At 36.6% G+C, this 14,634-nt stretch overlaps 1 protein-coding gene and 1 long non-coding RNA gene across 4 annotated transcripts in view; one reads left to right on the top strand and one right to left on the bottom strand.

Annotated features, from left to right (window-relative positions):
• The window catches only part of LOC310722228, a 439,622-nt gene that overhangs the window by 130,026 nt on the left and 294,962 nt on the right, over positions 1 to 14,634 (top strand). The window lies entirely within an intron of this gene.
• The window catches only part of LOC310722094 (semaphorin-3D), a 55,891-nt gene that overhangs the window by 23,397 nt on the left and 17,860 nt on the right, over positions 1 to 14,634 (bottom strand). For 2 of the 3 annotated variants that reach the window (XM_083534448.1, XM_083534449.1), the window contains exon 2: positions 10,256 to 10,447. In XM_083534448.1, the coding sequence (XP_083390574.1) occupies positions 10,256 to 10,397 (142 nt within the window). In that variant the 5' untranslated portion in view covers positions 10,398 to 10,447. Of the gene's footprint in view, positions 1 to 10,255; positions 10,451 to 14,634 lie in introns of all 3 variants that reach the window. The other variant, XM_083534450.1, reaches the window with a different exon arrangement.

Here is a 14,634-nt window from a genome sequence, read left to right as displayed (position 1 = left end):
CAAAATATAGACATTAAAAATAAAAATAAAAAATGTATTAAAAGTAAACAATTTAATGCTGTATGTTTATATATTGCTATTATAAATTTAAAACATCATGCACTTAATGGGGTCACAAGCTGTAAATCACAGGAAAAAACACATCCACTGAGGCCATTATTAGCATTCCTCACATTCTGTGTACATTCCACAGGTCATCAAATGTAAAAAAAAAATCCAATATTTGAATATTTTCCATCTCACTGATGAACTCTCTCACTTGGATCTCATTTTCCCATTACCAAATCTGTTCTATAAACACTGGAGATTTTCTTGTTCCCACTGTGCAAACACATCTGCTTCCACATAGCCACATGAATCATATTATCGAAATTCATGTTATCAACAAACATGTGATCAAACTGGAGATGACCAAAGGTGAATTTTAGGGTGCCAACCCCTCATGCAAATGTCTTATACAAAGCTGGATTTTCTCATCACATTAAAAAGAAGGTGTGGACTTTTTCTAATTTGTGCATTTTGACCTCAAATGCAGTATTTCACCAACAAATCCAGTCAAAAGAAATAAGTTGGAAACAGGTGGTTGAGGTCATCAGTTTGTAAAAGGGGAAAAAAATAGATTGGTTACATTTGGCCCACACTTAAAGAATCCGCTTCAAGCAAGCTGATATTTACTTTCCAGTTTTATGAGGGACAAACAAAACTGTAGAAATAAAAACTGTGAATGAGCAAGTTAAAAATATTAGATGAGAAAAATAATGCACTGAGAAACTGACAGAGCTGACCATTTCTATTTAGGACAATTTGCTGATGATCGATGTGACGTGATAACATGTTTATAACGCTAACCGTGTTTTTCCTCCAGAGTCTACTCATGGTGGGGTCAGTCTAAGCAGCTCTCATATTGTTCCAGTTTGCTGCCACAATCTGCTGTATAATACAGCACTAATCAAGCAGATGTGATGCAGATGGTCAACAAACCATCTGGGATAAGTCATACCAACCCCAGAAATTGTTTCAAAGTGCTATAGGTTTACTGGGTGTTTAAGAATAGAATCAACTAATAAAGTATATCTTTGAAGTATATAGTTTTTTTGCTGCACAGTGTTGGCCTCCAGCTGTTCTTTAAAAAAATATTCAACTGTTTAAGAGTAAATTGTCAGAATGATAACTGAATAAAGTTTAAAAAACTACTAGCTACTGTTAGCTTAAAAATGTAATTAAGTCAAGTCAAGTCAAGTCAAGAGGCTTTTATTGTCATTTCTACTATACACAGTGGTACACAGTACACGGTAAAAACGAGACAACGTTCCTCCAGAACCCTGGTGCTACACTGAAAAACATAGAGTTAGAACACAACACAAAGCTACAAAAAGTGCATTGAGTGCAACCTAGTGCAAACGAAAAACAGTACCGACAAACAGTGCAGACAGACAACACAAGACAAAACACATAACCCAAGATAGTGCTGACCAGTAAACCTACTGTATACTCTGTATATACAGTACATACAGAGAGAATGGTATTCAAGACCCCTTCTTGAACTGTTAAAGCTTGGGTTATTAAGCCATAGAGATCAAGACAGTCATTCCAATGGGCATTGACCTATCAAACTGAAGTGTTAGCAGAAAGTGACATGAAACCTGAACTTAGAAGATGATACTAATCGCATGCCCACAATTTCATCAATCTAACAATGTCTACCTTTGCTTTATTTATATTATGCTGTATGGGTCAAATCAGTATTAGATTAAGTGACTTAACTGCTTGCCAGCATTTATGTGGGTAAAGTTATATATGGATGTGCATAATTCTATGCTAATGCTCTAATGCTATGCTACTCTTCTAAATAGGGAACTCTTCTAAAGTCTTTAGATACAGTGCAGGTCTAAACACCAGTGTGTACGATTTAATTAAATACTCTTTATGCATGATTAACTTGTTTATTAAGAATTGAATTAATAATAATCAAAAGAACTCCGAGTTCAACAGAAATCCAACTATTAGAATTAAGGCCAGTTGGAACTTGAAGTTTCAAAATACTAGTATCATCTTCTTAATTCAAGGTTTCATGTCACTTTCTGCTAACACTTCATTTTGATAGGTCAATGCCCATGGGAATGACTGTCTTGATCTCTAAACTTAATAACCCAAGCTTTAACAGTTCAAGAAGGGGTCTTGAATACCATTCTCTTTATAGAGTTATACCCAGGATTAAGTCTTGACATTGATAAGGCCACCTAGAAACGCTATTCACCCTGAGCTTTTACCTCTCCAAAATCTTTAACAGTATTATTGGAAATATTCCAAATTCCAAACCCATTATATCTACAGTTATTTCAGGTTTGGCTTTCTCTTTTCTTCCCCTGTAGGCATGTAGAGAGGTTCTCTTGAGTTCACAAGATTAAGTGATTGCGCATAGGAGCTCTGGTGAAACATAAACCATTTACAAACATTTGTTAGAAGTTGTTTGCAATCTAAAGCAGAAATGACCTGGTCCTGTTCCCAACACCTGTAGCAAACTCGCAGACAGATTGATATCAAAATGTACAGACAAAGCAGTGATAAGGAACGTGACCATTTCAAAAATGTGACTGGGAAATCAATGATTACTTTGTGGGTGTGACAACCCAATAAGGGCAAATGCTAAAAAAAAAAAAAAGGTGGTTTTAATCAACCTTTATTGGAAGTGGCATTAGAAAAGGTCACTAACATCATATGTATCTCATCAACCTGATGAGAAACAAGCAATATATCTGAATTTCCATCTCCGCTTCTTTGCACTTAGGCTATTTGATTGACCGTAAAGCTCGAGTGGCAGAAAAAACACATGGATGCCAAAAGTTCGGAAGCACGAAGGAAAGGCAAATATCCCAGCTGCTAGTGAAGAAGGGAAAGAGCGCATCGGGAAAATATCTCCTTGCAAACTGCACATGCACCCTGACACTGTGTAAGCAAAGCATTGGACAGTATAAGAGTCAGCATAGAGTATAGGCTCTCAGCCAAGATGTCTAACATCTGCAATGGCCAAGGATGCATATCTACAAAAACTGACATCAATCTGTCATTAAGAGGGGTCATATTTTACCTCATTTGACATTAAAATGTAGATTAGAATGTAGAAATGTTTCAATGTGTTTGGTGTCTGTAATAAATCAGTCTCATGTTTAGTTTTTTTTTTGTTTGTTTGTTTTATGCCAATTACCAAAGGTATTATGTATCTGAAGTTAGCTAATAGCTACTTTAAGGTTAATTTGTACCCAGTCATTCATATAAACTCATGCAAATGTGTAATTTGTATATAGAAAAGGAAATTGCAAGCATATTCACTTTTGTACTTCAGCCATTCTACAAAGGTGGAGTATTTTGCTTCCAACACATTATGTCATCTTGTTACTGGGTGCAGTTGCCCATCTTGTGCATGCAACCACATACAGATGAAAAAAAGTAAAAAACTGAATCATTTTATTTCCTAAATCATTAAAAATATCAGTAACTGTCTTCTATGTGCCAAAATCTGACATCTGTATTTTGACTGAAACTTGCCTGAAAAAATCACCCCAGGAACTCTGCAAAAAAATATATTACAATTAGACTAGACATGCCTAAATTATGGTTAGCATTAAAGGTTTGTACTAATGGTTCAAAAATGTCTCTGGTACAATGTTTTCATTGTATCAGATTTCTTGATACAAGTGGCTACAATTTTCAATTCATTGCTTATTTTGTGTTCAAAACATTATTGAATGGAAATGCACTAGAAGACATATGATTGCATAATATAGCAATGTTTTTAAATTCATAATTTGAGTGTTAGGTCAAGAAAAGTTTGTGTGACATTTTTTTACATCTGCAATGTGTTTACAGTTGTGGATTTGCTGTATAAACAGCAGCAACAATTTTTCCTCTAGCTGTGGAGGCTTAAGAGTACCTTATTAATGTTACAGTTGCCATGCCTTACTGCACATAGTATAGCAAAAAGAAAAAGAAAGGGATGCAAACAAGAGATATGGGGGGCAAGACGGAGAGTTTAGACTCAGCTCAATGGATTGGTGCAATAGTCAGCGGCACGTCATTTATTAAGAATCCACAACAGCAACAAATGTACAGTAACACAGTTTGTTTTTAAATTCAATATCGCCTTGATGAAATGAACCACTGATCTGTAAAATTCTACAAAAAAGACATTTATTAAGATTTGCATCTGTGTTCATGCAGATTATAAAAAGCTTAGTTTTTTTCTTGTGTTTCAAGTAGTCTACCTTTCAGTGGTTATGGGCACCAGGACGTAACTTCTGAGATAATTTCCTGATGTTTCTCCATGGAGGTTAAATGGAGGGAGAGTGTGGAGGCAAAAAAAATATGGCTCTCCTCAGATTCCTTTCAGCATTTAATAGGTCTGGGGGGAATCTGTGCATTGATGATATGAAAGCTTAATGTATTCCCCAGCGAAAATGACTGGGCTCATAAACATAAATAAGGTGAAGCAAAGACACACAATAAATCAATCCTAATTTTATGCTGGAAAATTCTGGTTTTTGTTTGACTTTCTAAAATCTTTGGATTTAGAAAAAAAAGAGCTATGCACTCAAAAGGAAAGAGATCAAATGTTTATATTATATTATATTTTATATATATATATATATATATATATATATATATATATATATATATATATATATATATATATATAAATTATCACAGATTAATACACTTTTATATTAAAAAAGGCCGTTTTTAGTGACAGGAACTAAATCTGGATCAAAGGAGAAATTTCCTTTTATTTCACAGGATGTATATTCATCAAAAAAAAGGTCCATTGTTCATTGTAGCTCAACTTCAACAATGAGTTCAAGAATTATGGCTATTTTCTCATTTGGTAGACTGAGGCCTTTCTAAAAGGGCAGAAGGCATGTTAACTTCAATTTTGCACTTTTTTCATCTTCCCCTCTCAAACTTGCAATATCCAGATATCCATTTTGAAGTTGCCGGATATTAGGAGACTCCACTGAGACTCCGAATTTTTGCTTGGGTCAGTGGCAACCAGTGACCATAATTACTCACAAGGCACCACTCTGCAGGAGGTGTTGAGGGTCAGCCTCATTAGCCTAATGAGGGGGAAAACGGAAAAATGAGGCAGAATGACAAGAACTAAAGAAACCCCCACCCCCTCTTCTCCTCCACTTTGCACTTAGTGTTCTCAATAGCAAAGAATGACGACTAGTCCGGCTACATGACTGAGCTCTGCTTCATCAAACCGGAGTATAAGAAGAGCATCACATTAAGGGAATCTCAAATAGTTGAAAAAAAGTACAACTAATGAATTTCAAAGTGAAACTGTATAAAGAAGCTCATTATTGTAAAAGAACATTCTGTCCTTATTGACATTTATTGAGTATTTAGAGGAATGAAAAGAAGTGAGGGTGGGAAAGAGTACAGTATTTGGGTTTTATAAGAAAAGATGCTTATGAAGTTATGAAAATAAGCCAGGTTGAAACAGGGGACAGAAGAAGGTCAGTAAAAAAGAGTAAGAAAAGCAAAAAAAAAAAAAAAAGAACAAGTTTTAGTATAAGGAAATGATGTCTAAGTGTTTCTGTCATAGCTAAGGCTACAAATTCCCAGCCCTAATCTACCAATGCTTATACTGAATCCATGCCATGGAACCTTTTCCTCTTTCCAATATCATATCACTTAATGTCTTACCATAAGCAACAAATACAAGGTTTGCCCAACAACTATGCCATGTCACAAAAGCTTAAAGCTTTAGTTTGTTATTCTTTCCATGTGACTATGCTTGCAATAAGATTGCTGTAAGCATTTAACTGATATCACCTGTTAGTTGTATGATAAATGTATAAAGGACATATACTTTATAAAACAATATAAAACCAACACATTTTTACTTAGGTGGCTTAAATATTGTCTGCTTGGTACCTTATAAGAATCGTACCCTCACAATGGGCTGTATTACATGCCAGTGTCCTTTCTTAATTAATGGTTTTTCACAATAATTTTGCAAAAAATAAACAAAACACGGTTCTACCCTAAATAGAAGCTATATCGATGAATACCTAGATAAATGACTAAAAATCAAATGCATTGTGGGAATAAATTAGCTTACATGCAACTGATAGATTCAAATAACTTTTTCTGAGTTGTAAATGCTTTTGTTATTTTAGGAGACCAGTAAAAAGCACATTAATCTCACTTAATTGTAAGAACTAGGAGAAATAGTAGGGATTTCAGGAGAAACCGAAAGATAAAGCCAGGATTCATTGTTTAATTGATGTAAAAGCTTAGATGGTCACTCTAATTTCTTTCTAAAGTATTTATAAGATCAAGCTGCTCTTTTACATGATGCATCCCTTTATATAAAACAGCTGCTCACATGCTCATTAGTTTGTGTGTGTGCATGGATGTGTGTTGGGAGGATGTGCAAGAGAGTACATGTGTCATTTCTTTTACACGTTACACTCTTCACTCCCCTTCACCTAAATCCCTATATACAGCTGACTGAACCCACCTGCTGCCCTTGCCAAAATGATATAACTGTTTTTAAACATTTGGCTTCCTACGTAAATATTGTAACCGTAGAAAACGGTTCATTTGAATTATTATTATTTTTTTTTATCTTTTTATTAACTTCTCAAAAATGTAGCAAAATTGTGACATTTGGTTTTGGTTTAGTTTTAGCTATTTTGGATGATTTTATCCCTCAGTCTGGCACAACCAGTCTCTTTGTGGTTATAAGTTTCAGTGTATTCAGGAAATGATTTCTATAAGTTGAATATTATTCTTGAGCAGCCTGCTAAGGCTTGTTATGGTCAATACCCCAGTCATAATGGAATTATCTGCATCTAGAAACAACTACATGTATTAGATTCCACATGCCTCTTGAATTCTCATCCTAAGCCTGGCAGATCTCCTATAATGCCCTCCTTTTTTACTTGTGTAAAGTCTTTTTACTTGTGTAAAGTTTTCTCATTAGCCTCACAGGGCTTTGCCCTCATGACGTTCACTGCACTTCTTCATTAAACAATCAGCTAATGTCACTAAACATCCAGCTTGATGAAAACATGTAAGTGTTGTTACTTTTAGGGTTTCAATAGGCATTCTGTTTGTTTTTTTATCACATTACCATGAGTGTGAAGCTTGCCATAGCTAATTTTTTGTCTCTGAACAAATAATTAATAGTAAATTAGTTACAGAAATAAAGGTTGGGGTGTGCGGGATTAGTCCTGGACTCCCTGGGGTGTCTGGGGTAGTGGAGCTGCTCAGACACACTGCAATGGGGAGAACACCTTTGGCACTTTGGGCTTTTTACTGCAATAAGTATCACAATGTTCTGTAACACATCAAGTCCCTGAGAGACTATGCTATACATTGCTGCAGAGAGTGTGTGGCAACACACGCACGCACACAGACATACTCAACTGCAATGTGAGAGATACTTCAGGCAAGTGAGGCACTCCAGATCCTGTTCCCTTTTTCAAAAGAAACTAGACCACATGCTGCTTCGCCTAGTGATACACAACCACTTACATTTTAAGTGAATATCTCTAGAAATCCAAAAGGCTTTGATCTATTTTACTTACCAGTGCTCTAGCCTAAGATTAAATGATCCAGATCTCTTTAGACATAAATGAAGATTTATCAGAAGGATATGGCTGTATTACTTTAGTGGAACTTAAGTAAGTTTAAATCATGTTTAAAAATAGATTAGGTTATCTAGCATCTTTGAGGATAAAAACAAAGTGTGGTTAACTGCAGCTCTGGGCTTCTGGATAAAGGCAGCTTCCTTTCCTTAATCATTTATCTACTTGCGGTGGTGTAGATGATACACTCAGACTCTCAGTGTACTCAGACTCAGAGTGGTCCGCTGTTTCCCCACATATGCGTCCCCTAATTAAAAGCATTCTTAAGCAAGGCCGTGTGCCCTGTTCTGTGTCCCTGGCTTGACAGCTTCATTAGGTCAAAGCTTTGAGAGTAAAGCCATCCGACATGTACACAGATGTCACACAGTCAGAGGCCGTCGCCATGACACCACATGGCACCAACAGCCTTACTATCTAAAAGGGTTCACATTCCAAGAACAGACATAAATGCAATGTTTAAAGGTGGACTCAACCTTTGATATTCTACTACCTTAATCAAAAATGACATTAGGAAATGGATAGAAGTGAACATGAATATTTTACTGTCAGAGACAAAAATCCACCATTGGAACCTTTTATGAATTGCTGCAACTCTTCACCTTGGGGGGAAATTAATCGCTTAAATCTTGGGTAACCAAAAGACTCGAAGAAGTGCAGCTGCCAAAATTGCTAATTGCGATTATGATCCTCACTCAGGCTAGGAAGAAACAGAGACATGATGTCATTCACAAACGTGAGGCCCATTTACTTTGGTTGTAATCCACTTAGCTGTCCTCGTCTTCTGTCAGGGGAAAAATAGCTGTGAGAATTATGCTGTTGAGAACCAGATATATAATGCCGTCACCTGAACATCTATTTTATGTCAATCTGTCAGCAAGTCTTTGTTTATAACAATTAATCTTGATTTACAAGTGGGGCATCAAAATCCATTCAATCACAATAAAATCATCAGATCCAATCGTTTCATGTTAACCATAGACTTGATAGTACCTGATGTTTTCTTCAGGAAAGTGCAGAAGTTATTCAGGGTAACTAATGTATTATTTTCCGAAAGCTCTTGGAGCCAAGGTTCCAGCCTAACATTTAAATATTATCATTAGGATTTACCACAAGAAATAAAATAAAAAAATACACATCAAATCAAAAACCCACTAAAACAGGAAACTTAGACAGCTAACCTTTTTGCCTGAACATTGTGTGCAAATTTTGTTTTTCTTCCTATTATTTCCTCCCAAAGTGAGACAACTGCCCTCCACGCAGATACCGTTCCTTGTTAATGAGTAATGTCTGTGTTTGAGTCTCTTTGTCCAGCTTTAAAGGTGTGTTGCTCATGTGTCATAAATAACTGGCGCCTCAGAGATGATGTGTATGTTTGAGACCCAGTATTAACATGCTTAGAGATAATGGGAAGCACATTGGCAGTAAAGAGGATAAGACACTGTACAATGCCTCCCTGTGTGGTTCTTTCCTGTCAGGAAGTCGGCCGAGTGCTGGCCAGTTCCAGAAAGTTCTGGAGGTCAGTGCCGAGGACAGACTGGGATGAGCTGATAACAGGCTAGAGCTATGGAGATGAGCGCTTTGTGGAGAGAATGATCACACAGACACCCTGTGGGATGCCAAGTGAAATATCCCAGGGCCAAGCCTTATCTCTGGAACTGTTGTTTTTTTTGGATACTGTAAAAGTGTCGTAGTTATAACACCGTGGAAAAAAATGACTTACGACTTAAACAAAATAAAAGTTTTCTGTTCTGCTTTTGAACAATATGCTATACAACCCTTGTGATGATAAACCCATTCACTTATGCAAATACATAACTTCCCAGGTAACTCAGGACAAAGTTTTAGTGGGTTTTTTTCTGAATATGATTAACAATTCTAGCATTTGAAATTAATAAAGCCAAGATGTAGTTGTGGATATTACTTACAGATTTATTCTGAGATTATATATATAATATATAACTGAGATATAATGAGTGTCATTTTCAGAAAAGCTGGAGGTTATCATTATGACTTTATGCGCATGCTTACCATTGCCACTGGCTGTATTTATATCCCAAGGGCTAAGCAGACGCACCATTACCAAAAGCTTGCACCTTGTTAAACCCACAACACTGACAAATTACTACACCATAAACACTTCCACACTTGGCTCAAAAAAATCTGATAGGATTGGACTAGTTGACAACAACTGAGGAAACACATATCCATAGAAGGATTCTTAAAAATGCCTTTGTCCACTGTGTCGCTTTTATTGAATAACAGTGCTACTATCAAAAACTACAGTAAAAACTACCCTGTATGTTTTTTTGCTACTGGGAATGGAACGTTTATAACGAGGGCAAGAATGTCAAGTTATAATGAATTTAATGTTTCATTCCTGTAATACATTTCCTATTCCCTCTGTATAAATTCAATTAAAAGTACTCCGTAACAAATGTTAGACGTGTTATAAAAAATATTTATGAAATTTCACAACCAAGATTCTTTCAAAAACAGTTTGCAATCTTTGTTTGCAAAGCTTGCAAATATTAGATATCCTGGTAGCATAAAACACATGGATACAAAATGTATTTAGAACACTGAAGCTTTATTTTTCTAACCTGTATTTGAGAGCTGCAGTCGTGGTATGTACTGATTCCAGGCTCTGTCAGCAATAACACCAGGCAGAAGTAACTGAAGTAGCATGGCCAGCAGTGGACAGATGTGGCCCATCTTCCAGAATTCTACAAACCTCATCTTCATTTTCTTCTTTTAACAATGCAGGAAGTGTTCTCCTTTACATTACTGTTTTGCTGCTGTGGAAAATACAAAAACACAAAAAAAATTATGTTTTTACTGATGAAATTTAGCATGTACAGGAAACCTATGATTAGAAGCATGTGTGTATGTATTAGTATCACTAAATATGATTACTGGATGCTGTCAACGGTAATGGGACGAATTCAACATAATCATAGACTAATCAGTCGGATTCATTCAGTTTGTTTTAATTATAATCAAGACCTGAACTTTCCTATGAGCTAAATATATGTGCCACATATCAAGGACAACATTTACCCAGATTAAATTTGGTCCAGATTGGTACACACAGGCAACACATTTTCCTATTACATTTGAACAGTAATTCAAATCCATAAAACATTTCCACTTGGTTGCAAACCCTTGAGAATTATCTGAATTGAAAGATGACCAAAAAGAGTTGAGTAAGAGGCCGTTTTCCTGTTCAGCTTAAAGATGCCTCAATAAGGCTAAATAAGGCTCAAGATGACATTCCTACACTATGACAGTAGCCATGTTGACGTCTGTCCTGTTTTCTGTAAAAAAAAAAAGAAGAAAAAAAAGGGAACCGTTCCAGCTGCACATCCTCGTTTGTAGTGCCACGCTCTGGGGCTGACGCCATCCTGAAGTCGCCAGCACTTGGGAAAGTGCTTCAGGATTTAGAGTGGTCATGGTATGTAAGAGAAACAGAGCCTTGAACGACAAACATTATTACTCAGAAAGCTGCTACCTGATTCTGATGTGCGTGTGTGCCAGCGTGTGACCTCCACTGGACGAGGTTCACCCCGAGGGGAAAACTGACGCATTGTTTAGACAAACGTTCCCATGGCTAATCAGCCCCCTGCAATCTTTATTCTATTTCCTTACAGGGGTCGCACTATGTAAACAAATTGCATGTGGAACCTCAAAACACTTCAATGGACATTATAAGTGCACCATTCACACAATAAATAGATGTAGTAATAGTACAACCAAAACATTATGGAAGTTTCTACTCATTCAAGTAGACCAATGTGTAGTATATTTTAAAACCTATTATCACTTTTTTTGCTCTGCTAATTAGCTGGCTGAGAAACCAAAAAAATAGGCTTGTTGAATAGTTAGTTTTCTTTGTGCCTTCTTTACATACTAGGCCTTTTCCCATGCTGGGGTTTATTGTAGACAGAACCATAGAGACCCACTTATACTACAGCAAATACCCCTGTGGAGAGTTTCAAACACAGGCAAAATGAGCTTAGAGCTAAACGTATGCAAAATACAGATAGGGCACATTTTCCCATTCATTCACAATCTCAAAAGGCTATGCCAATTAAGCTGCTACTCCAACCCAGAAACTTTTTATCAGGATCTTCAGCAGACAGAAACCATTAAGACAAATCTTTGAGCCACATGAAATCTAATTCAACACTAAGTTTAATTCCAGCATAAAAAGCCCAGCTTGAGTCACCAATTACCACTTCATTTCCACAAGACCAGGGCATCTACTTAAACATCTCAAAGGCAGATGGGGATGACTGGGGAGCATCAAAAGGTTTGGAGGAGGCGACAGCTTTATGGCAGCAGTTCGGATGATGTTAAGTCTGATTTACACTTCAGGCCCATTCAGAGTCCGTAAGATCTGGACTGATGCCTAAAACGGAATTTACAGCTCCAACCGAAGTGCAGGTGCTTGACTCAAAAAAACAATCAAGCGTCTTTCTTGGCTTCCTCCAAATCACTGCAAATGTATTAATCTTTCTGTTGCAGGAATTTAACTCACACTGTTGAATCAGAGACAATATAATTTGAGGTCTGCAAGGTGAAAGCGATACATCTGGTATTAATATAATTCATTTAGCAAAACTGTCCTTCAGGGGGTTTTTATGTCTCTGTTAATAGTGACAGAATCCAGTTGGTGGAAAAGAAAGTATTTAAATCACACCTCATCATTTTCCATTAAACTAGGGTTCTTCATAACTGTGATTTATTAGGAATTACTAACTTTGATTTATGAGGGAAAAAAAGCATGGTTTCCATCATCATTACTGACTCTAAGGAGATTTCTTATCGCCACTATTACAATATGCTTGCTTCTCAGTGAAGGAAGCAGTGCATTTCTAGAACTAATCTAGTGGTGATAAAGTGCAATCAGGTGACAATTTTTTTTCATTTTTTTCAATTAACAAACCAACATTTGACAAGGAGGAATTTGTTACTATCCGATTTTTTTTTTGGTGTTTGGAACTAGATGGAAAATTGATTTGCAATCTGAATGTTAATGTTTTATTTCCTGTGACCCAGACAAAAGTCAGTCATTAGCTTTTTCAATACAAGGAAAGAAAACAAACACAAAAGTGTGGGAAAAGCATCACACATCAGGAAGAGGAAGTAGCTGATACTCAGGCACTTCCATGTGACAAGAATTCTGTATGTAAAACAATCTGGTCTTTGGTGGCTTCCCCACTTGACATTATTTCTTTCGATATATTGCTTTGCAATAAGAAAAGAAAGACCACAGCATACTGAAATAAAAGCTAACAAAGACACTAAGTAAGCAATAAGTGAAGAGAAGCAAAAAAAATATTCACTGCATTATCTCATCAATCCTAAAGCCAAAAGCCATGAATGCCTGATTGTGTGACCATGAAATAAAGAATTTGACTATTGAGAATGGCTTAAAAGAAGTTCAAATAGCAGGTGGTAGAATACTATGACGTTTCCTGTTAAAATGTAGACCCTATAACGAGCAAACACACAATGAGCACTTCCCCATAAAGAATACTGTGTTAAAAAGGCGGGACATACATGCAAAGACTTAGACAGGGCATGATGGAAGCTGTTAAGCTGAACGCAGTGTTGGTGTTGTCAAGGTAATGGATGAGTGCCTTCACTTCCCATAGTGGCCTTCGTCGGGCCTGTGATTGGACTGTGGTGAACAGCAGGACACTGGATATGTTTCAGTGATTGCTCGCTATGTAACCTCCAGCCCTTCAGAAATGTAAAGCCTCTCATAAAATAAACACTCGTAAAAAGACTATCTCAGAAAAAAATTATGCACTGAAAATGGCCTGAATATTGCAATACTAAACTGCACTTTATTATTTTGATGGGTCAGAATTTAAAGGATAAGTACCGACACTTATAATTCCCAGTGAAAGTCTAAGCGTTTATTCAGTTAAGCATCACATTCATTTCTGCATCTCGATGTAAAATCATCTTTAAGCACTTGCATTGGTTTTTACTATAATAAGGGATCTGGAACTTTGGCTTTCAAAATATTTTCCAAACAAACCACTATTCCAAGCGTTGGAGCTAAGCAGATTCTGCACCTGGGCTATAAGTGTTTTACTTGTAATTGCCTGGCAGTTCAAGAACCAAAAAAAAAATGACTTCCTATTGACTTTTCCAAAACAAACATTTCTTATTTGGTAGCTGTAACAATAAAATCGATGCTTCAAAAACCCAGAAGTTGCTGCACTACACAAATCAATATCATTAATTAAGCTGATTATATTAATGTGTACAGATAACAGAAATAAAAAAAATAAGAAAAATGTTAAAACATTTGCAAAAGTGAGCACAATTATGTGCAGCAGAAAGATTGACATTAAACACTCTTTTAGCAGTCATTTACGTTTCTGGTCAACCAAAACAAGCGAGTGGGCAAATACACAGAGGCATCCACTTGCCCCGGTGGTCTAGCTAATTAATTAATCATTTGTCCACTCTGTAACATCCCAAACACCTCCCTGAGTTTCACACTCGCATGGTCGTACATATCGTAGCATATTTAAGCTTGAGCTTAAAGAGCTCATGTTTCTGTAAAAAAAAAAAAAAAAAGCCACAAAAGACAGAAGCACAACATATTCATTATGTGTTATATTGTGAAGGGAAATGTGTGATCTTTAGAGAGCTGAGGAAAGGCTTACCACCCTGAGAGCACACAACAGTGGGCTCAACCAGCCGAAAAACAAGCAGCCGGTCCTCTCATACAAAGACAGCAGCTTTATGTACACCAGACATGTATCCAGGAGGGTTCTGAAGGCAAACAGATTCTAACTCAAACCGGTTCTTTCCATTCTGAAGCTTAAACACGAGCTTTTGGATTGGAAACCGTTTCCATAGATGGAACGATCTTTTAACGATCTGGCCAGTTTGATCACTATTCATTTAGCCAGAACAACTAAACAAACTAGGTAGCCTGATTAGACAGGACAACTGA

This window comes from Silurus aristotelis (assembly GCF_946808225.1).
Source record: "Silurus aristotelis genome assembly, chromosome: 28".
Classification (NCBI taxonomy): Eukaryota; Metazoa; Chordata; class Actinopteri; order Siluriformes; family Siluridae; genus Silurus; species Silurus aristotelis.
Note: the sequence above shows the minus strand (reverse complement) of the source record. Positions and strands in the feature narration are given on the sequence as shown.